Source organism: Haemaphysalis longicornis, unplaced genomic scaffold (genome assembly GCF_048455015.1).
Source record: "Haemaphysalis longicornis isolate Haplotype H1 unplaced genomic scaffold, Haemaphysalis longicornis Haplotype H1 scaffold_5, whole genome shotgun sequence".
In the NCBI taxonomy this organism is placed as follows: Eukaryota; Metazoa; Arthropoda; class Arachnida; order Ixodida; family Ixodidae; genus Haemaphysalis; species Haemaphysalis longicornis.
This window is the reverse complement of record NW_027526385.1, coordinates 86,487,744-86,507,143: the sequence shown is the minus strand read 5'-3', so window position 1 is coordinate 86,507,143 and position 19,400 is coordinate 86,487,744. Positions and strand designations below refer to the sequence as shown.

The 19,400-nt window shown below is 50.2% G+C and overlaps 1 protein-coding gene across 4 annotated transcripts in view; it reads right to left on the bottom strand.

The window, feature by feature from the left end:
- The window catches only part of Wake (ankyrin repeat and fibronectin type III domain containing protein wide awake), a 585,518-nt gene that overhangs the window by 16,560 nt on the left and 549,558 nt on the right, over positions 1–19,400 (bottom strand). For all 4 annotated transcript variants that reach the window (XM_077670881.1, XM_077670882.1, XM_077670884.1 and 1 more), the window contains 7 exons: positions 17,009–17,246; positions 16,080–16,158; positions 15,288–15,407; positions 14,221–14,409; positions 2,131–2,330; positions 1,254–1,457; positions 65–178 (listed from right to left, as the gene is read on the bottom strand). In XM_077670881.1, coding sequence (XP_077527007.1) covers positions 65–178; positions 1,254–1,457; positions 2,131–2,330; positions 14,221–14,409; positions 15,288–15,407; positions 16,080–16,158; positions 17,009–17,246 — 1,144 coding nt within the window. The remainder of the gene's footprint in view (positions 1–64; positions 179–1,253; positions 1,458–2,130; positions 2,331–14,220; positions 14,410–15,287; positions 15,408–16,079; positions 16,159–17,008; positions 17,247–19,400) is intronic.

The window sequence follows — 19,400 nt, the reverse complement described above, 5'->3', positions numbered from 1 at the left end:
CTCGGAAGGTTATGCAAGCTGAGTTTTTTACTTGGCAGTTCTATTCCAGCTTCATATGCCTCACCTGCATCTGTTCGACGGTCTGCAGGAGCTTGCTCCGGAAGTGAACGTTAGACGAGCTGTGGCTCTTCTCCATGTCCTGCCTGAGTGTCTTCACATCATCCCACGTGCACGCAACCTGCATAGGCACAAAATTTCGACGCTGTAATCATGCCCCACCGCACAAGCGGGGCTCCATGCCTCCCGGCTATACCATCGTAATATTGTTCTTTTAGTGTCAAGGCACTCATTGCCCCGTTAAGCAAAAAAGCCAGCTACGGCACTGGTGTCGGTAACAGCAAAGTGGCTCCTCGACCACATTTCTTTGGGGCGTTTCAAAGCGCAACGCATTCCATAGCACATGCTTTAACTAGGCTGTTCCTAAAAGTGGCCATCCACTCCAGTATACCGCAGATGAGGGGAGTGGATGCCATGCAAACGAACGCAGCCATGCAAACAAACCGACGGGCCGAAAAATCGACCATTGCTGCCAACTCTCCCAATACATGGTGGCAGGAGCGAGCAGCACACATTTTATAGTAGTAGGAAGCAGATGGAAGCCATTTGAAAGCTTAAGGTGGATGCCAGTCACGAAGCAAATCATCTCACGCGGCAAGAGGACACAGCCTTTTAAGAACACAGGGCAGAAGCAAAGCATCTAAGGTGTCCAATCGGGTGTTAATGCTTTCTCATTCAGGATCTTTAAAGGGGCCTTGAAGACACGTTGCAACTTCGTCCAGTTTGAAATAACTAGCCTCTGATAACTCAATCAGCTCATTACCGCCACAAAATATGTTTTTAAAATGCAAGAAATATAAAAAAACTTTCAAATTTCCTGCTACAGTGACTTTGTTATGGGCAGGAGTGGCACAATGTGGCCCAGACCCGAAACCCACAGTTATCAGTGTTTTAGTTACACGATCGCATTCAAGTGATTAGATCGTCGGAAAGTGGGAGGGGAGTCAACACAAGTCCATTTTCTTGACATCTCGGTTATGTGTGTGAAGTCTGTGACAAAACTAATATAATTGTGATGGGGACAAAGCGAGCTTTGTAATAAACCAAACTTGTATTCATTGTCTTCATGGCTGCCCTAAAAAGTGCTTGGGTGTCCCTGAACATTTGTTTTTCGTTTCTTTAGCTATACGTGGCTTCCTCTGCAGCTACAAAAGCGGATCGGGAAAGTGACGAGGAAGAGGAGGGCGCCGCCGTGCCTTCATGAGCCAGTGGAAGTCCGTGTGGAAGGAGGCCGGGTAGGAGTCGTCCACCTCCAGGATGGGCAGCGTCTCCTCCGTGGTGACCAGGATGCGGTCCTCGTTGTAGAACAGGCAGGCCAGGTACACGCCCCGCTTGAGCGTGCGCTGGAACTTGGGCGCTGCCGCAAACAGCTGCCGAATGCTCTTGCGCATCTGCCGCCTCTGCGATATGGATGGAGAGGGAGAGAAGAGAGGAAGACTCGTCAGTTCGTGAAGCTTTGTTGAAGATTTGGCAGTTGGTAGTTAAAAGTCTGACAAATGTGGAAATGTGTTTTCTTTGGGGTTACCGTATTTGCATGATTCCAATGCACACCTGATTGTAATGCGCAGAGCCCACTTGAAAAAATTTGGAAAAAAGTTTGGTTTAATTGTATTAAATTACATTTTCTGAGGCCTTTGTCAACATGGGAATACTGATGGCTGCTTTGAAGCTGATTCCAGCTTTGAGCCTGAGTGTAACACGCACACAAATTTGAAGGTTACTTTTAGAGAATAAAAAAAAAATGTGCGGGTTACAATCGTGAAAATAGGGTACGTGTCACCCTGAAAAGCAAAGTCACGATCAGGATAGAATGGTGGACTAGTGGGTGAGACACTTCGCAAGGTAACAGCCCTGAAGATGAGATGACAGATGAAGAGACAAATTAAGATGCAGCGCTGCGATGGTTCCTCTTATCTTATGTGCTTGATCCCTTGGTACTCCTAGTATGCACTCATCAATGCATCTGCTCCTTATCAGCAATTACTATGAAGACACAGGTAACTGCAGGTTAATTGAATCTTGACAACAATGTCAGTGCTTTCAGCGCACTGAGGACCAAAAAGTCGAGCCTACCTGCTGCATGGGTGTGACCTCGCACAGCTCTCCAGATCCCCCAAGTGCCGTCGCAGGACCGACGCCGCTGCCGGTGTTGCTTCGCTGGAGTTCGGTGCAACCGTGCAGTGGCCGCGACTCCATGACTTGTAGGAAGAGGGAGTCAAGCCGGTCAATGCGGCCCGTCCACCGTGGAGAGCAGTCCTCCACATCACGCCAGCCTGGTTGGGTTACAAAAGAGGAAGAGCGCTTCTTAGTGCTTCTCTTTCTATGCCCAGTCCTGTCATTGGTAATACGTATGGGACCTCTTCACCGAAAGAATTGTTCTGTTTCTAAGGACTGATTTTCTGTGGAGGCGTCCTGCTAGAACATGAAAAAAATTAGCCCAACTTCACTGACTTTAATGTCGCAACTTTGATGTTAATAATTAAGCGAAGCTGCCTGCGGTTCCCTAATCACAAGAACTTGTCAAAGCCAGCAGATCGATTCCCCTCGCATAGCTATTCCGTCTCCACATCTCTGCGCTCACGTCACCACGCCTCGTACCATGAAAACCACGACGAGGAACAGCGAAAGAAATTGGGTGCGGTACGGTTGTCAACAACCTTGGACGTATACGCGCCCGCGGGCGTGCTTCACCACCACGCGTCTGGGCAACCAACCACTGCAACCAACCATTAACTCAACATGTTGAGTTAATGATAAAGGCCTGAACAACACTTATTCTTATACCCCGCTCAAGAACCCCCCACCCCCCCTTCCAAAAAAAAAAAAAAAAAACGTACTCTACCAGTACAGTTGGCCGTGTAGTGCACTGTCGGCAGATCCTCACAAGAACGGTACCGTATTGCAACATAACAAGAACCTAGCTGTAATTCATTTCAGAACTTCTTAATTTTTTGTTTATCTCTCCTCACCCTCCGGATATGCCAACCTCCTTCCTAGCTTACAATCAGCTGCGATTAAGCTACACTCTCGCTATTCGCGCCTTACGCGGCGCCTAGCTGCCTAGCTGTTATCTGTCACTCCCGCTCGGCGGCTTCTGACCTTTCAGCGATAAAGGCGCGCTCGCGATAAAGATAACGCCGCGCCCGTGCGGCGGCATTGCAGAATGAAACTTACCCGGTTTTGCCAATAATAAGCTAAAAGCTGTAATTTACACTTCCTGGAACGTCGCCCGGCAGCAAAAAAGTTTAGCGCTCGGGGGAAAAAAAAAAAGAAAAGAAAAGGCTCTGCGAGCGTGTTGGGCTGCTACCTCCGCCACATTGACATAGATCCCAACCTCAAATAGATCCGCCCTTCCGGGTTGAAGCGTTCGAAACAGCATTAAATTGCGGAGTTTTGCAGAACCTTCCCCAAGCGAACCATCCCTGATAAAGCCCGGGCACCGAGGGCCGACGGGACGCTTGTACCCGTTTTTACCGGTGGGTATCCGGCGGTGGGTTTCGAACATGCCACCTCCCGATACCGCGACGGGTGCCCCAAGCCACTAGGCCACGGTAACGGTAGGTTACGCGGTTTTAACATCGCAATTTATACACACCAATTAATTGACGCGTTTGTCTATGAAACTGATGCTTGCTTTTTATTATTATTGCATTTGGTCATAAACGATGGTGGTGATGTTTTGTTTGTCACACGTTCGAACAGATGCACACGGGCGCCGTTCGTTATAAATTCTGGGGCACTTAGAGGGACACTGAAGTGAATGTCAGCTGGGCTACCGTTTTTGCTTGCACTTCGTAGATTGGCTCAAATGAGCACACTTTTCATCGTTTACCCGGCCGATAAGGCGGTATTTATTTTATACGCCTCGAGCGCGGCCTGTAGGGGCGCCACTGAAATCCCCCTAGCGGCCCGCTTCGAAAGCAGGCGCGGGAGTCCCCGGCCCGTTCCTCACTGTCGCCGTAGCTTTTGGGGCTCGTTCAAGACAGCGATTTACCGTTTGTCCGCGTTCGAAATACCGAATAACGTGGAGCAGGCACTCTGTTTGGAAGCGTGGTATGTTCACGAGAGTATAAACGTTTATGAGGCGATCTTAGTGAGATCTATATGAGCGCCGGGCGTGTGTCACAGGCCGGCGTCCCGAAGCCAGAATTTGCATGCAGCTGATTGCAATTCCGCTGCCTTGAAATTTTGTGACTGTGTCTTCGTAAGCAGTGTTTCCTCCGATGGTCATGTAGCGGCCATACACACTATGATGTGAATCGACTTTGTGCACTTAGAAAATCTAGCGGAGCACTCATACCTGACAGCACGCAAGTTACGCCTGCCAATATCACATATCAGATATTGATCAGTACCATCAACAAGCCAATGCGGCATAAATTTCACAAACATTGTACCAAAGAAGTACGATGGATAATGCAAAATTACACTCCGGAGTCCGCACACGACGACAAATTTAATGCTGGGTCGTCTTGTCCCGAGGTGAGCGCTCGCAAAGATTCATCTGTTACATTTATCCTCCACGAGAAGCCCGAAGATGGGCTTATAGAGTAATCCGCGTCCGCGACCAAACTCTTCTTCGAAACACCGTCATATGAGTCATCACACAGGGAGACTGCAGAATCTAGCATAAACCGAAATCAGAGACCCTTATCAGATACGACACTCTTCCAACGAGCCCGTGTGTACGAGATTTCGGCGCGCGTTAAGGCTCTAGGTGGTCAAAATTAATCCGGAGCCTCCACTACGGCGTGCCTTATCGTCTCCGTTGCGTCGGCGCGTTAAACCCTGCAATCAATCAACCAACTCTTCCAACGACACCTCGTATCGCTTGTGAACTGCCTACCCTGTATTCTTCAAAAAATGAGTCCGCCGAGTGATCAGCCGTTTTTCAAGGCGAAAAACAAACGAAAAGAGAACACGCAGCTTGTGTGCGTGATTACTAAAACGTTCATTCGTTGATTTCGCTCCGCATTTGTAAACAACGATAGTTGAGCGTCCTCCTCCTAATCCCCCCCCCCCCCCCCCCATGTCTAGCGAAATATCAGTGCATTTCGCATCTAGTTGGTCTGGTGAATACTACCTTGCTCAAACAAACGTCTTTAGCATTTCAGAAGCTGCACTCGTTTTTTTTTTAATTCCCGTACGACTATTCTATTTATTCCTTTCTGCAGACCATTCATTTTCCCGTGGTTTCATTAACATATACCTTGGCTCTTACTGTAAGGCATGAGTGGGCACATATCTGACTTAAGATTTTATTTTCTGTACTTAACATTTTCGCGTGGCTTATATTCCCATAAAAGGCACAAGTTTTTGTCAGCTATTGGGTTATCACGTCCCCGAAACATATTTTTCTACGACGTACATATTCGAAGCAAAGCCGCATTTGTTGTCTGCGCTGCAAAACGAACCAACCTCTTACAGTGCCAATATTAGGTCTAAACGAGGCGACAATAAATAGAATTCACTTGTGCTGACGTGTTCGAAGGTGACAGCGGTGATATGCTGCTGCCATCGCCGACGCCCGCAAGAGCGGCCAAGAAGCGCGCAGAACCGCCTCCCCGGGTAGCTCTTGTTGGCGTTAGAGCGCTCTACCAAGACGCAGCTGTTTTTTTAAGTGCCCTAAACGTGCAGTTAGCTTACAGACGTCACCATAACAAGTTGTTTAGAGCGCGGAAAGGCAAAGAGAAGCGAAAGAAAACCAAAACACTGCATGACCACATATCAGCCACGCAGCGCTAATCCCGCAAACGCCGCGGAGAAGCGGCGGCAGGCGGTGCAGCGATCGCGAATCTCGAGGCGTATAAAGCATGAAAGAAGCAAAACTATAACCATGCGCGGTTTGCGCCTGCTGCAACAACTAACCGCAGTGACGTCAGGTAATGCTGCTACGTGATTGGACGATGTCCAAGATTAGTATTCAAATAAGTTTCGGTTTCGGTTCTGTGAAACAACATGCTTGGCATCCGACGTTATCGTTGGATGGGCATTCTCGATATCTCATTAATCGCCATACCGCGATTCTGTCATGTTGTCAGGTGAAAAATGCCTCAGATAAGCCTACCACGACGGCTTGGAATCGTTGCTAAGCAATCACTAGCCGAGGCCTACGCAGTGGATGAACGCCCTCCGCGTCACCGCAGGGGCTCAAATGCCATGCGTTTTGCCCCCATCTTCGGAGCTTGCCTCACTCAAAGAAAGGCACATTCTTCCATTCACAAACGTGTCGTGGCTTAGCATTTAGTCCGCCGGCCCCCGTCGGCGGCCGGCTGACTAAATGCTGGGCCGACTGACTGTGTCGGAAGGTCGGCGAGCCGTGCAGTAGCGTAGCGTAGCGCCGTCAAGCCAAGTAATTTTTCCATACGTCACACGAAAACACCACAGAAATTGGGCGAGGATGCAGAGAGGAGGAGAGCATATTCGAATTGATTTTTCTACTAAATAAATTCGCGTAAACGCACCCAGAGTGGTCGAAACATGGCCTCGGGACTCCGGACTACAATTTGCGCTGGTAATCCCGCAAAGTTTACAAATCAAGTTCAGTGCCCCTGTAAGCTGTAAGCCTGCTCGGAGCACTATTGTGACGGGGGCAGTTTCCAACCACCCATAGAATTAATACTACTGACTCGGCCACCCACACAGCTGCCACGCTATCTTACGGTACTTAATCCACCATAATTTATCTTCATTCACCTCAATCCCACTTAACTAGTAATTACTACCAATCACTAATCAATCATTCATTCATCTGAAGAGTGCCAGTTACGACTTCGAAACGCAACCGGGCATCTTCCGGTAATTTCCAGTTTATGCATTTATCCATGCGTTCATTACTTTTCAATGGCGAACAGCAGAGCCAATCAGAAACGAGTTTTTTTTTTCTTTTTTTTTTTTTAGTGGATTGCGACGTTGCGACATTTGACTACGGTCCCTAAAATACACAAGCAATACTATGGACCGTAGTTTGGCCAGTTTGGCTTTGTTACCGCCGCCTTGGGTCAACGTTTTTAGATTAGGTCAGTTGGCAAAGAGCGCGGCCTTCCAAGCAGCGCGGCGCGGGCCGGTGCTGTCGCCGACCAGGCGGTGGCGCTGCGGTAGCGTTGAGATCGGTCTCGGCGCGTCGTCTGCTACTCCTTGCTTGGAAAGGCGCCGGTGAACGACCACCGCACGCCTTTAATGTTCTTCTTTGACATGCGAAATCCAACTTCGCTCTACTCTTACGCTTCAGTGACAAGAGCTTTACATTTTTATCGACATTATAACGAGAAACAAGCTGTACTTAAAGGTGTTGTGCCACCAAATTTGTTGCTTGTGCATTCTTTGTTGCAAACGTTTTATAATTCGTTAGAAAGCATGATACATGCTCTCACACGCACATATTCTGAGTGAAAAATTTATTATCGCACGATTCATGTGAACAGGATTCGGTTTCGGTTTCTGGGCGCCGCTTCAAGCAGTGACGTCACATTGTTGCGAGGAGCCTCTGCCACGGCGGCGCTGCGGTACGTTGCGACTTTACTGCGGCGTCTGCTCCCCCACATACGTGCTTCACCACGGAAGTAAACACGCCAACTCGTCACGTCAAGCCGCGACAGCTCCGACGCGGATTCTTTGTCTGCATCCTCGGATGCAGACAAATGAAAACCATGGATTTGCAAACCATACAAATGCTAAAAAAACGCTCAAAAAAAAAAAAAAAAAAAAAGGTGCCCCCGCCGCGAATCGAACCGGCAACGTTGACCGGATGGGCGGAACGCGCGAGACCACTGAGCCACCGAACAAACAATTCCACACCGCGATATAGCCGGTGTACTAGATGGAGGCCCATCCTTGGAGTCGTACGTCGGTGTTTACTAGCTAGTTTACAGAATTCCTGGCTTGTAAACTCACATTTTTTAAATAGCGCTTGCGCAGCAAGGTTCCGCGAAGCCCCCACGACAGCTTATCGCCATCAACTCTGCTCTTCTGCGAAAGCGCTCGCAAAAATAAGTGTGCCCGACTGCGACTGCGATTTTGCACTGAAGGGATAGTGCTTGCCGTACTTTGGTTTTACGTTTTACGTTAAAAACCTTTGCCGATACTGATCTCTTATTACCCAAATTACCCTACGTAACTGTTCTTCTGCACGAAACTGACCTTATATTTTCTACAGGCGAGCCGATCACACACGCATTCCGGGGTAGCGGCGTCGCAGAAGAGCACGGCCGAAGCGTCGAACGCCAAAATACGGATCGCATTAGCGCTAGTGTTGAGTTGCATGGGCTTCATGGAACTTATTGAGTTTATTACCCTCCAGAAACTAACAAAATAGAGCCGCGTTCATTGCGGCACGAATGTTGTCGGGGCGCAGTTTTCGCTTCTCGGTCGATTGACGACGCGTCGTGCGAACAGTCAGGCGACCGTTTTTGTTGGCGTCTTCGGTCGGCGAGTCAGTCACACTACGGCGACTTTCCATCGGCCGACGTGTTTGTGTCGCCGTCGGCGTGGTGTGACAACGCGGTCTGGCAATTCGGCAGTTGGCCGATGTTTTAACGACTCGTCGGCGTCGCGCGTCGCGTCGTCGTCGCCGTCGTATCGGTATAGTGTGCCGATACGACCAAGCGACCAAACAAACTGTAGTAACTGGAGTTCACGTTGACGTCGCTCGAGTCGCTAGCGTTGTATGACGTCACAAACTTTGCTGAGCTGGCAATTCACTGACGTCATGGTTAGTGGCGCTAGCGATGGGTCCCGATTTCCAGAAGAGCATTTAGGTAATTTTTAGAAGCGAATTAAAATATATATTAAGCGTTTGCTGTACCCAGCACTTCGTGTTGAGGGTCGTTGCATGCAGAGGAAGCCTACGGCAGGCTTTTTACAGACTTAAAATTTGGTGGCACAACACCTTTAAGAAGAAAAAAAAAAAGGCAAGGCGAACACTGCACAGTCCGCTTGTCTTCGGCTGCTTCCCGTTCTATTTATTTATTTTTCCATTTAGTTTTTCCCCAGTACGGGATCCCTTATAGCTCAATAATGTTTAAAGCATAGCCGAACACGTCTTACACTTCTGAAACTGCGGGAAAGCCTACAATAGTCAGCCATCTACTTGGAATCAAGAAAAAACGCCTCGACATTTTTATTTATGCTGTGTAAGAAAATGCAGTAGGTACGTTGTCACAAGAAAATGTTTACAACCCCAACAAAACTGATCAATTGAGCCGATTGGAAACCAAGTGCTGACGTGCGCGCTCACGTGCACGCGCTCACGTTCCCGCGCTCAGCAAATTCTTGGTATTTTAACTGCGGACACGAAAAATTACGATTTGTTAAACAGCTTCGCTGTTAACAAAGAATATTGAACCAATTAATAAACCAGTGTTTTTTTATTTCTTTGACAGGTATAAATGTGGTTTCTTAAAAGAAATAAACGTTTTTTCTCGGATGAGAATGCTTGTCGTACTGCTATTCTTTTTTGTTGGTTGTAAATCTGATGGACTATCTGTTAAGGTCACAGAAACTTTCATTTATCTCCTTGTAGTCCTGATAAGCCGATTTTTTAAAGCGTTTCGCCTGGTAGTTTTTCCGCTGAGCCATCGCTTATGCTGTCTTCTGCGTTGATTTTTCCTGCTCGTTTCTTTTTGCAATCTGCAGATAGGCAACACTTCTCAGTTTTGACTAGTCAGATTGATTTATAAGAGGTTTAACGCGCCGACGCTTCACAGGCGATGAGGCGTGCCGTAGTGGAGGGCTCCGGATTAATTTTGACCACGCAGGGGATCTTTAACATGCGCTGAAATCTCGATTGATTTGATTTGATTGATTGATTGTAGGGGTTTACGCGCCGACGCAACGCAGGCGATGAGGCACGCCGTAGTGGAGGGCTCCGGATTAATTTTGACCACCTGGGGATCTTTAACGTGCGCCGAAATCTCGTACACACGGGCGTTTTTGCTTTTCGCCTCCATCAGAAAAGCGGCCGCCGCGGCCGGGAATCGAACCCGCGACCTCGTGCGCTGAAATCTCGAACACACGGGTGTTTTCGCTTTACGCCTCTATCAGAATAGCGGCCGCCGTGGCCGGGAATCGAACCCGAGTCCTTCCGCCCAGCAGCACGGCGCCTTAGCCACCGCGCCGGGTTGGGATCTGATCTGACAGCACCGTGAATATGTTGTGCCGCACACACTGCATGCCCTTTCACGGCAGTTGTTGCGGATGAAACGTCTGGAAACAGGTAACATTTGTTCCAAGGGCTGATCTTTAGCAACAATGTAGCGAATAAATGTTGTTACATTCTTCTGCCTTGTCAGCTGAGGGTGAATATTCCCATTTTTATCGCTGTAGCTACACGGCGTAACAAGCAAACCTCTTGAATTAACTTCAACCGACAAGTTTTGCCCGACTATTGCACCCTTCTCAATGACCACAATTGCACCCAGAATCTCCGAGCTTGTAGAGGATAACCTGGGTAGGCGAAGCCTTCACATTCTACGATTGAAATGTCGGACATTCGCTGAATTCCTGCATAACCGCGAACCACAGCTCAGTTCCCAATGTACGTGCTGACATCGGCGCTTTCTACACCACTCGCGCCACTTACGCCAGTTTCCTCGTGCAAAGACCCATCATTTTCGCAGGACCCAACATAGGTGGGAACCACTGTCATCCATTTGGGTGGTTTTCGGCATGACTTTGACGTCTTTGGTGGCGACAGATGCTCAGGTATGTCAGGGAAAATACGGGGCGCCGCGGGGTCCCTCAGAGTCCACCTGCCTTACGGTATCCTTACAGTTTGACCACTCACGGCGTGTTCGTAACAGTTGACGATGTCTGAAGGCTCACAATGAATGTCACAAACGTATGTTTACGGCGTAACCTCGAAGTTTTTCCGCGGAATAGGCCTCCTGCGCTGCCCAGGGGGCGCTGCGCAAGCGGCTTCCGGGCAGTACTTCCGGGTAGTACAAAGCTGCGCGGGTCCCATAGGATCCCGTGTTGACAGAAGCAAAATGAGCTCGACGCTCCCGATTATTTTGCGACGTGGTCACCAGCTCATCCCCGACGCGTCCGATCTATTTCAGCGATCAACTTGGCACTAGGGGAAAAAGCTTTGCAGTGCTAAACACGTTTACAGCGCCGACGAAAGTGCCGGGACCGTGACGGCGTCTGCTACTCTCAGGTTCACCAATCGATGGTCGTACGGAGTGAAATTTTAAGTGAAGTTTCTAGTTTAAACTAATACTCTAGGTGACAAAGACTTCTCAAAAACAGCCGATCAAAACAGAAGAGTGGCGCTATCGGCGATGATCGCGCTTTAAAAAGCCAGCGAGTCCGGCGGACCGCAGGCTCGCCTGCTGCGGTGCGCCGCTCTTTTTCGTACCTGCACACTATGCGCGCACTTTCACTAAACAGTGCTCGTTTGCGTCGCCGTTACGAATACATGGTGCAGCGTTAGCTTGCCGTTTTGTTGCGTGTCTCAGTGACAAAATGCCGCGACCGTCAGACGCGTGAAATCTGTTTTGCGATTCCAAAATTACTGGCCGTAAAACAAAGTGGTCGAGCGAACTAAGAGGCCGCCGCTCGCGCTTTCCTTGTTTGCTCTCACTTTACTTAATTACGCTCTTGCAGCATACATTCCCAGTTCGCACTTAATAGCCTAGGATGAGGGTCAGCAACGGTCGAGTTCCATGCAGCCGACACGGCGGAGGGCTGGACGGCAAATGGGGGGGGGGGGGGGGGGGGGGGGGGGCGCAAAAAGAAAAAAATTCTGTGAATTTCTAATAATATTTGACAATAATCTGGCGAAGTGTGAAGATGGGAGGGGGGGGGGGGGCAATTCAACTGGAGGACGCTCGCTGTCTAACTCCATTTGGAGTCAAAACTGGCGTGTCGGCGTTCAGATTCGACGACCCCTGCATGCTAGGAAACCAACACAGTCAGTGATGATCGTATATAAATATTCGGGGCCCCGCGCCGTGTATGCGGCTGTGTTATGTGATGTTATAGAAGTACACATCTCTGCAGGCAGCGGGCGTGTGATTTGGTGCGTGTTTTGCGTCCTTTAATAGCGCTTAATTTGATTATTTAATGGGCACTATTGCCCCACCTATTCGCTAGTATACATGTACCCTAGTGCGGCGTAAAACGTTACTCAAGAATCATTTAGTTTGCGAAAATACGAAACAAAATTTCCACTCGTTTCAAAGGCGGTGCCAGGCCAGCAGTGTCAGCTGAGTCGGCTGCCAAATTCTTGCGTTCGCTTGCATGCTCCCGCTGAGCAACCTTTTGGAGTTACCTCAGGCTATAGTATGAGCAGCGTTCCGTGTTTATGCTACTCGTGAACTTTCCTTTGTCGACCGCACGCAAGAATAAAGAACGGTAATCGTCGTCAGAAAGTTAGACCACCCGACCCATGGCGATACTGTCCCACGCCGCGACGACCGCGACAGCTCGCTCAAAAGAAAGCCGACAAATCGGCTTCTTTTAGCGGATATTATTTTGTTTAGCCTCTGCAGCTACTTTAAAGGCTATCTCATACAATATGCAGTCATTTAAACACGCCATAAAGCGCCACAACCAACTTTCACTCTGGCTTGTAATTGAAAACACATGAAGGGCGGCGAGGGTCGTCTGCTTTTGTACTACCCAGAGGCGTTAATTGGCCGCTAGGGGCGCTGCCTGTCGCCAAAACTCCAGCGCAGGAGGCCTATTGGTTTGGCGCTCTTCGTTGGTCACACGTCCAAAGCTTGGGTATCTGGCTTCTTGCATCGGGCGCTCTGCCGCGTGGGCTCGTCGAGCGCTAACACCCGCTCGGCTGCCCTTCATTGGAGTCTCTTCTATCCAGCAAACTTCTTGGCTCGAAAACATCGTGGACGGCTCACTGCGCTAGCTCGCCTCGTCGCTTCACAATTCGAGAGCGTCTCACGGATGCCGCACGCCACACTGCAGTTTGCGTGATGCGTTTTGTGCGCGGTGGGTCGAACCGCGGGGGCAAAACTGTCTTCTGCCGCTTACCTTTCTATCCTTTACGTATCCCTTTCTTATCGTATTACCTACCCATATAAAGGGTGTTACAGGGCAGACTACGTAATCTTAAAAAATAGGCTTTCGGAGGTAAAATTGTTGTTCTTGCGCGAAGTGGTCCGAGGCCGTGGCGGACGCAATAAAACGAGTTCAAATTGCTATTTAGCAAAAGAATTGACTATATTTTTGTTAATTACCTCTTTAATTATTCTAGTTCGGTGTTTGATTGTAATGAGGAAATTGTAGAGGATCATCGGGCAAACCGATAATCATCATTACATTTGCGAAATCGTACTTGTGTGCAGAGCTGCAGTGCTCAGAACCTCAGCTCTTTAGATGAGCGCAACGGGCTCCGTGCGGCCGTGGAGCGACGTAAAGCCACGCCCACGCGCTCATGTCACCCGGAGCTGTACACGTCACACGCCCACATCTTCGGCTCCAGCGGAAAGTGTTGCGCCGTGGGCGCCGTTTGCGTGCGAAGATAAAGCCGAAACTAAAGCGCGGAGGGCGTTTGACAAGTGCTGCTCCGAGTGACGTGAGCGCGTGGGCGTGGCTTTACGTCGCTCCACGGCCGCACGGAGCCTGTTGCGCTCATCTAAAGAGCTGAGGTTCTGAGCACTGCAGCTCTGCACACAAGTACGATTTCGCAAATGTAATGGTGATTATCGGTTTGCCCGATGATCCTCTACAATTTACTCATTACAATCAAACACCGAACTAAAATAATTAAAAAGGTAATTAACAAAAATATAGTCAATTCTTTTGCTAAATAGCAATTTGAACTCGTTTTATTGCGTGCGCCACGGCCTATGAACACTTCGCGCAAGAAAAACATTTTTACCTCCGAAAGCCTATTTTTTTTTAATTACTTAAAGTCTTCCCCGTGACACCCTGTATATTCCCTTCCCGCTTTGGGTAGAATAAGGTGAACTCCCAGCTGAGTTCAATATTATCCCAAGTTAACGTCCTTCATTCTTTCTTTAAAACGAACTACTTCAACATCGCAGTAAACTAGAATATTTCACTAGAAGCTATGACGCCGGCATGACGTCATTTCGGTTCTCTTTGCGGTGAAGTTTCCCTGTGGGGCAGAACTCGCGTGTAACCCGGGCACCCGCCGGTGCGGCTTACATGCGCGAAAATACGGTGCAAAGAGGTGCTCACTCGATGGCCTCGCCGACGGCGGCCAAGAGGTCTGGTAGTCGCTGAAGCCCTTGGCGTTGCCGGCTGCCACGCGCACGAAGTAGGGCCTGCCTTTCTCCAGGTCCCGGATCACGAACTCCAGGCTTTGCACGTCGCTCAGCTCTCGAGAGCCGACGCCCAGAGCGAAGTCCTCGCGGTCGCACCACTCCACTGCGCATGCGTGGTGGGAATAGGGGTGGGGGGGGAGTGTTCGGGTTTAATGCGTCCCCGGCAACCGGTAAGAAGCTGTAACGTGCTTCAAATTCCAAATTCCGTGTCGCTTTTCAAGCTTGCTGCGGCACCGGGCATAAACTCTCAACGCGCGCCGCTGAATAGAACCCACACTGACCCTTTCATCCCGTCACGGAACGTAGAGGAATCAAGACGACAGTTTCAAGCCGCCTCAGCTCTGCCAACAGACTTAAGGACGTCGCTTCCGGAGTTCCGCCTGTGATTCTGCAAGGTTGCGCTTTGCCAACTATACGACTAGAAGGCAAGTGCACGCTTTCGCTTGGAAGCTGCGGCCTTACAGCCGACGGCACAAAAATTGAGTAAACAATGGACGAGGCAATGAAAGAACGGCGCCACCATGCAGTGCACCGTATATACTGTCTGTGGTACTCGCCCGTGCTTAAGCTATTGATGCCGCCCATTTTTTAGCCTACACGTGTCACGTTCGCCAACATGCCAGAACCTTGACTGCTCGAGACAGGGCGATAGCGAAAGGGCCAACGCATTCAAGGTTTCAAGTAGGATAGAAGACCAGTACCCGTGGCAGCCTCTCGGTGCCCTTGTCTCGGTGCCTCGGTGCAGCTAGTCGGCTTCGGCCGCAGTGTTAAAAGCGGTTTGCAAGCGCGTGTGCAAATGTGGATGTGCGCACGAGTAGATGAGTCGGTTAAACCATTGTAGGCGGTGCTGGTGCCATACTGTGCGTTCGCACAGCCGCAGTTGGTCCCTCAGCACATTCGGGGTGCCGCACTGAGACCTATTTCCCGGAGTACTGCAAATGCCTCGTGAGCCTCATCACACAGAGTGTCTGAGCTCCCTACCTCGGTACTTGGTGACGAAGATCCTGGCTTGGAGTGCGGACAGCGGCTCGGAGAAGCGCACTCGGAGTGAGCGCGTGCCCACCACATCCAGTGTCACCTGGCTGGGCGGGTCCGGGGGCCCTGCATGCCGAAAGGAAGCGCTGTTATGACGCTGCTGCTGACCGTGCGCACAGGAACGATGCATGCGAACTTTGATTGATTGATTGTAGGGTTTAACGCGCCGACGCAACGCAGGCGATGATGCGCGCCGTAGTGGAGGGCTCCGGATTAATTTTGACCACCTGGGGATCTTTAACGTGCGCCGAAATCTCGTGCACATGGGCGTTTTTGCTTTTCGCCTCCATCAGAAAAGCGGCCGCCGCGGCCGGGAATCGAACCCGCGACCTCGTGCTCAGTGCATGCGAACTTTATGCTGACATCTACGGTAGCAGGGTGGTTTCCGAGATACAGAGATTCCGTTAACATGGTGGAGGGATAAAATCAGTGAGAGGCAAAGGATGGACTAGGGCGTCGTAAAACATGAACGGCTGGAGTAGCCCCGGGGAGGCTTTCGTCTTGTCGTGGACATTGCTGCTGCTGATCATGATGATTATGATGAATGGAGTCACTGAGTACAAGTGCGCACGTTCCCCTCACGATGAAGAGCAAAATATAGCTAGCATTATTTCTTTAGTAGCGTCCGTGTTGTAGGGATAAAGAGGTAGGGAGAGTAGGGAAAACTCGCAGTGATGACGTGCTCAGAAGGATACACCAGCATAATACACTCAATGCTAACAGAACAGAAAGACTCACGGAGTTCGTCGAAGCCGGCCTTCATCTCCGAGATGAGCTCCAGGCGCCGCTTCCATAGGCTCAGCTGGCGCTCTTTTTCCTAGGATCGAAAACAATTTCATGTTTCATCATCATCATAATCATCATCATCATCATCATCACCACCACCAGCCTATCTACGCCCACTGCATGGCAAAGGCCTCTCCCATTATTCTCCAATTGCCTCGGTCCTGTGCCAACTGTGACCAATTTATCCCCGCAAACTTCTTGATCTCATCTGCCCATCTAACTTTCTGCCGCCCCCTGCAACTTTTTTAGGCTTAACTTTTTCCAAAGCAACTGATAGGACAAGCCGCTAAAAGAATGCACATTAGAAACGAAAATTCGCAATGCGTCCGCGAAACGCGCATATTCTACAACGGCTTCAAGGGCTAAACCCCGCGCATCTGACCCTTTGTTTCTTGCGCGCTTCAGTGACTGCACGTAATTCTATTTCCAAAGGTAGACCAGAGCGCAGTCTATGTCCACGGTAGGTTTTTCACCAGAATGCTTATATGCACCAACTGAACATGCACATGTAGTTCCCAATGGCGCGGTGTAGGTGCGATAATGGCGTTGTGATTCGGTGCGGCAGATACTAGCAAATAGCGTTACCTCTATTAACGTTGAATGTCCAATCGGCCTAAGCAGTGTGGTCTGTTTCTACGGCCTGGTAGCAGCCTTTTATCGTGGAACTATGCTAGCGGTGGTATAGTTGACGGAGTCGACAGGACGATCTTACTGGGCATGCGCAACGCAGTCCAAAACATGCATTGACTCTTATCAAGCTCTAAAGAATAAGGAAGTCTATACGTGGCGGGGCGGACGACTTATGAACTCGCCACACATGCGTGTTCCGAGGATCGACAAGGTAAATATCGCTCGGGGTTTTCGCGAGAGGTGGCGCGTACCTTGAGCAACGCGTTGGACAGGCTCCCCTGGTTGGCGGACGCCGACGCGACGCATCCAGTCAGGTCGTCGACGCATCGGTGTGCCTCTCGGAGCAGCGCCGCCAGCTGGCTCGCTCGGGCCTCGGGGGTTGGGAAGCGGGGACTCTCGCTGGCCCCGCGGGACTGCAGGAGACGAGCCAGGGAGGACTCGCCCGTGAGGACGGCCACATCCAGCGCCGTGAAGCTGTCCGTGTTGACGCTGCGGGGAGAGATGCGACCGCAAGGATTTAATATATATGTGGCGTCTTTGTGCAGGCTGACTAAATTAATCTCAAGCCCGCCACTGCGCAGCATTTCAGAGCCTAAGTCTAGCTCTGACTCGCAAAAGCTCCCCAAATTTGGTTGCACGCGAGGAAACGAGATCCTCGTGCACGCGTGCGCTGGCTGGCAGTATGGATCGAAGGCGATAGGTAAAACAAACAAACAAACAAAAAAAAAACGACAACATCTGCAAGTGACGTGTGTGATGCTATGTCAAGATGCTCTTTTATCCGAATACTCTACATTGCACGTTGGTAGGATCAGGTATATCTTGCAGTCGTTATGAAGTAGCCCTGGGTACCCTTCTTTGGTGTCCGTTACGTCTAACAGATGGAACTATCCGTAGGTGGGGTCAACATTTCTGCACATAACAATATGTCTGCAAAGAACGGATTCGGAAACCAATATTGCAATCTGCAGAACTGCACATGGGTAGGCAAAGCTCACGCTTAATTCGAAGTAAGTCCCGGGTATCCTTCTTTGGTGCCCGTTAGGTTAAAGAGATGGAAGCCTCTGTGGGCGGTGTCAAAAGTTCTGAATATGAACACACGTTTGCAAAAAACGGATTCAGAAACCACGATTGCAATATGCGATACATCGCTGCCCACTTAAAAACAAAGCAGCGAAGCTCAATCCAAAACGACGAAAACAGTCAACACCAGAAGGGCCGCCGGCTGACACTTACACGTATTTGCGTTTCATCGCCAAGCGAAGAAGCTCCTCTCTTCTCCTTTGATTGGCTATCCGAACAGAATTCACAGAGCGTAGCAACACAACCGTCGTGGACGCAAAAGATCGATCATTGTCCAGTGGGAACAGGTGGTCTTTTCAGCTCAAGCCAGGTGACGCTTTGGCTCCTTACAGCAGACGACCGTTTCGCCGGCGTTGCAGACGACGACTTACCGCGGAATGCAGGCGATAACTTCGCAAAGCAGACGACGACTTAGCCGATGTGCAAGACTTTCACCGATTCGCAGACGACCGAATGTGTAGCTCGTAGCAGACGAATCGGCTTCACGTACGTGCAGAAGACGTTGCAGCTATGGACTGCCGGAGTGCAGACGACAATTTCGCAGACGTGCAAAGCAGACGACGGATTAGCCGGTGTGCAAGACTTCGCCGGCTCGCAGGCGCCTCGAACGAACGTGCGGACTCGTAGCAGACGATTTTACTGCTACGCGGACGATCGTCTGCGCGGACGTGCAGACGTTCCGGCTCGCGCGCTGGGAGCAGCGGAGGCCATCTGCCAAGTCCAGCGTTCGACAGCCGTCGTTCCCAGCGAACAAACGCCACGGGGCAGGAAAAGAGCGGAGGAGGCTGCGAACCGGGAAAGCCATTGGACCGTGTCTGCTCTTTAGCTCGCCGCCCCGGCCCAGGCACGGGCGTCGGTGGCGGAGTCACGGCGGTTCGTTCGCGCACCTCTGACGTCGGCAGCGTTGCTCCGCGCGTGGAGGCAGCGGGCCAGAAGATCCGTTGTTTTGCTTTCTGCTCCCCCCCCCCCCTCCCTCACGCTTCTTACAGCGTATTTCTTTTTCTCTAAATGCCAAGCAGAACAAGGCGACGGTCTCATAGAGCGCGAGAGGGCTAGGCGGAAGTTTACACGTCTTTGGCGTCCGCGAATGACACGTGCTCGCCCGGGGAGAACGACAACAAAAAGTGACAAGGAAGGAAGATAGATGTGGATATAACAGGTGCACGATCCCGAGCTCAACAAAAACATGTTTTGCATGTAATACTAGGACGGATACCGCTGTCGCGGAGATAATTGTAGGAGACGTGAACGAAGACGTGACAAATAGTTGGCAAACGCTTCAGCTGCAAGTTGAAATATCAACGTCATCTAAGATATTTTCGAAAATAAAAATAGAGTGCAGCGGGTCTGGCGTAGCTAAAAATATCGAGCAGAACATCACACAGCACATACCGAGCCTGTGGTGGAGTATGAAGGGTGGTTGTGGGTCTCAGTCCATAACTGTTCGTGGAACGAAGTGAGCCCGCTTTCGTGGTAATAATGTCGGAGAGAGCGGGTGCCTATCTACCAAAACCCAGAATTGGTTTATTTCCGAGCAATGGTCATATAGTAAGCGAAGTA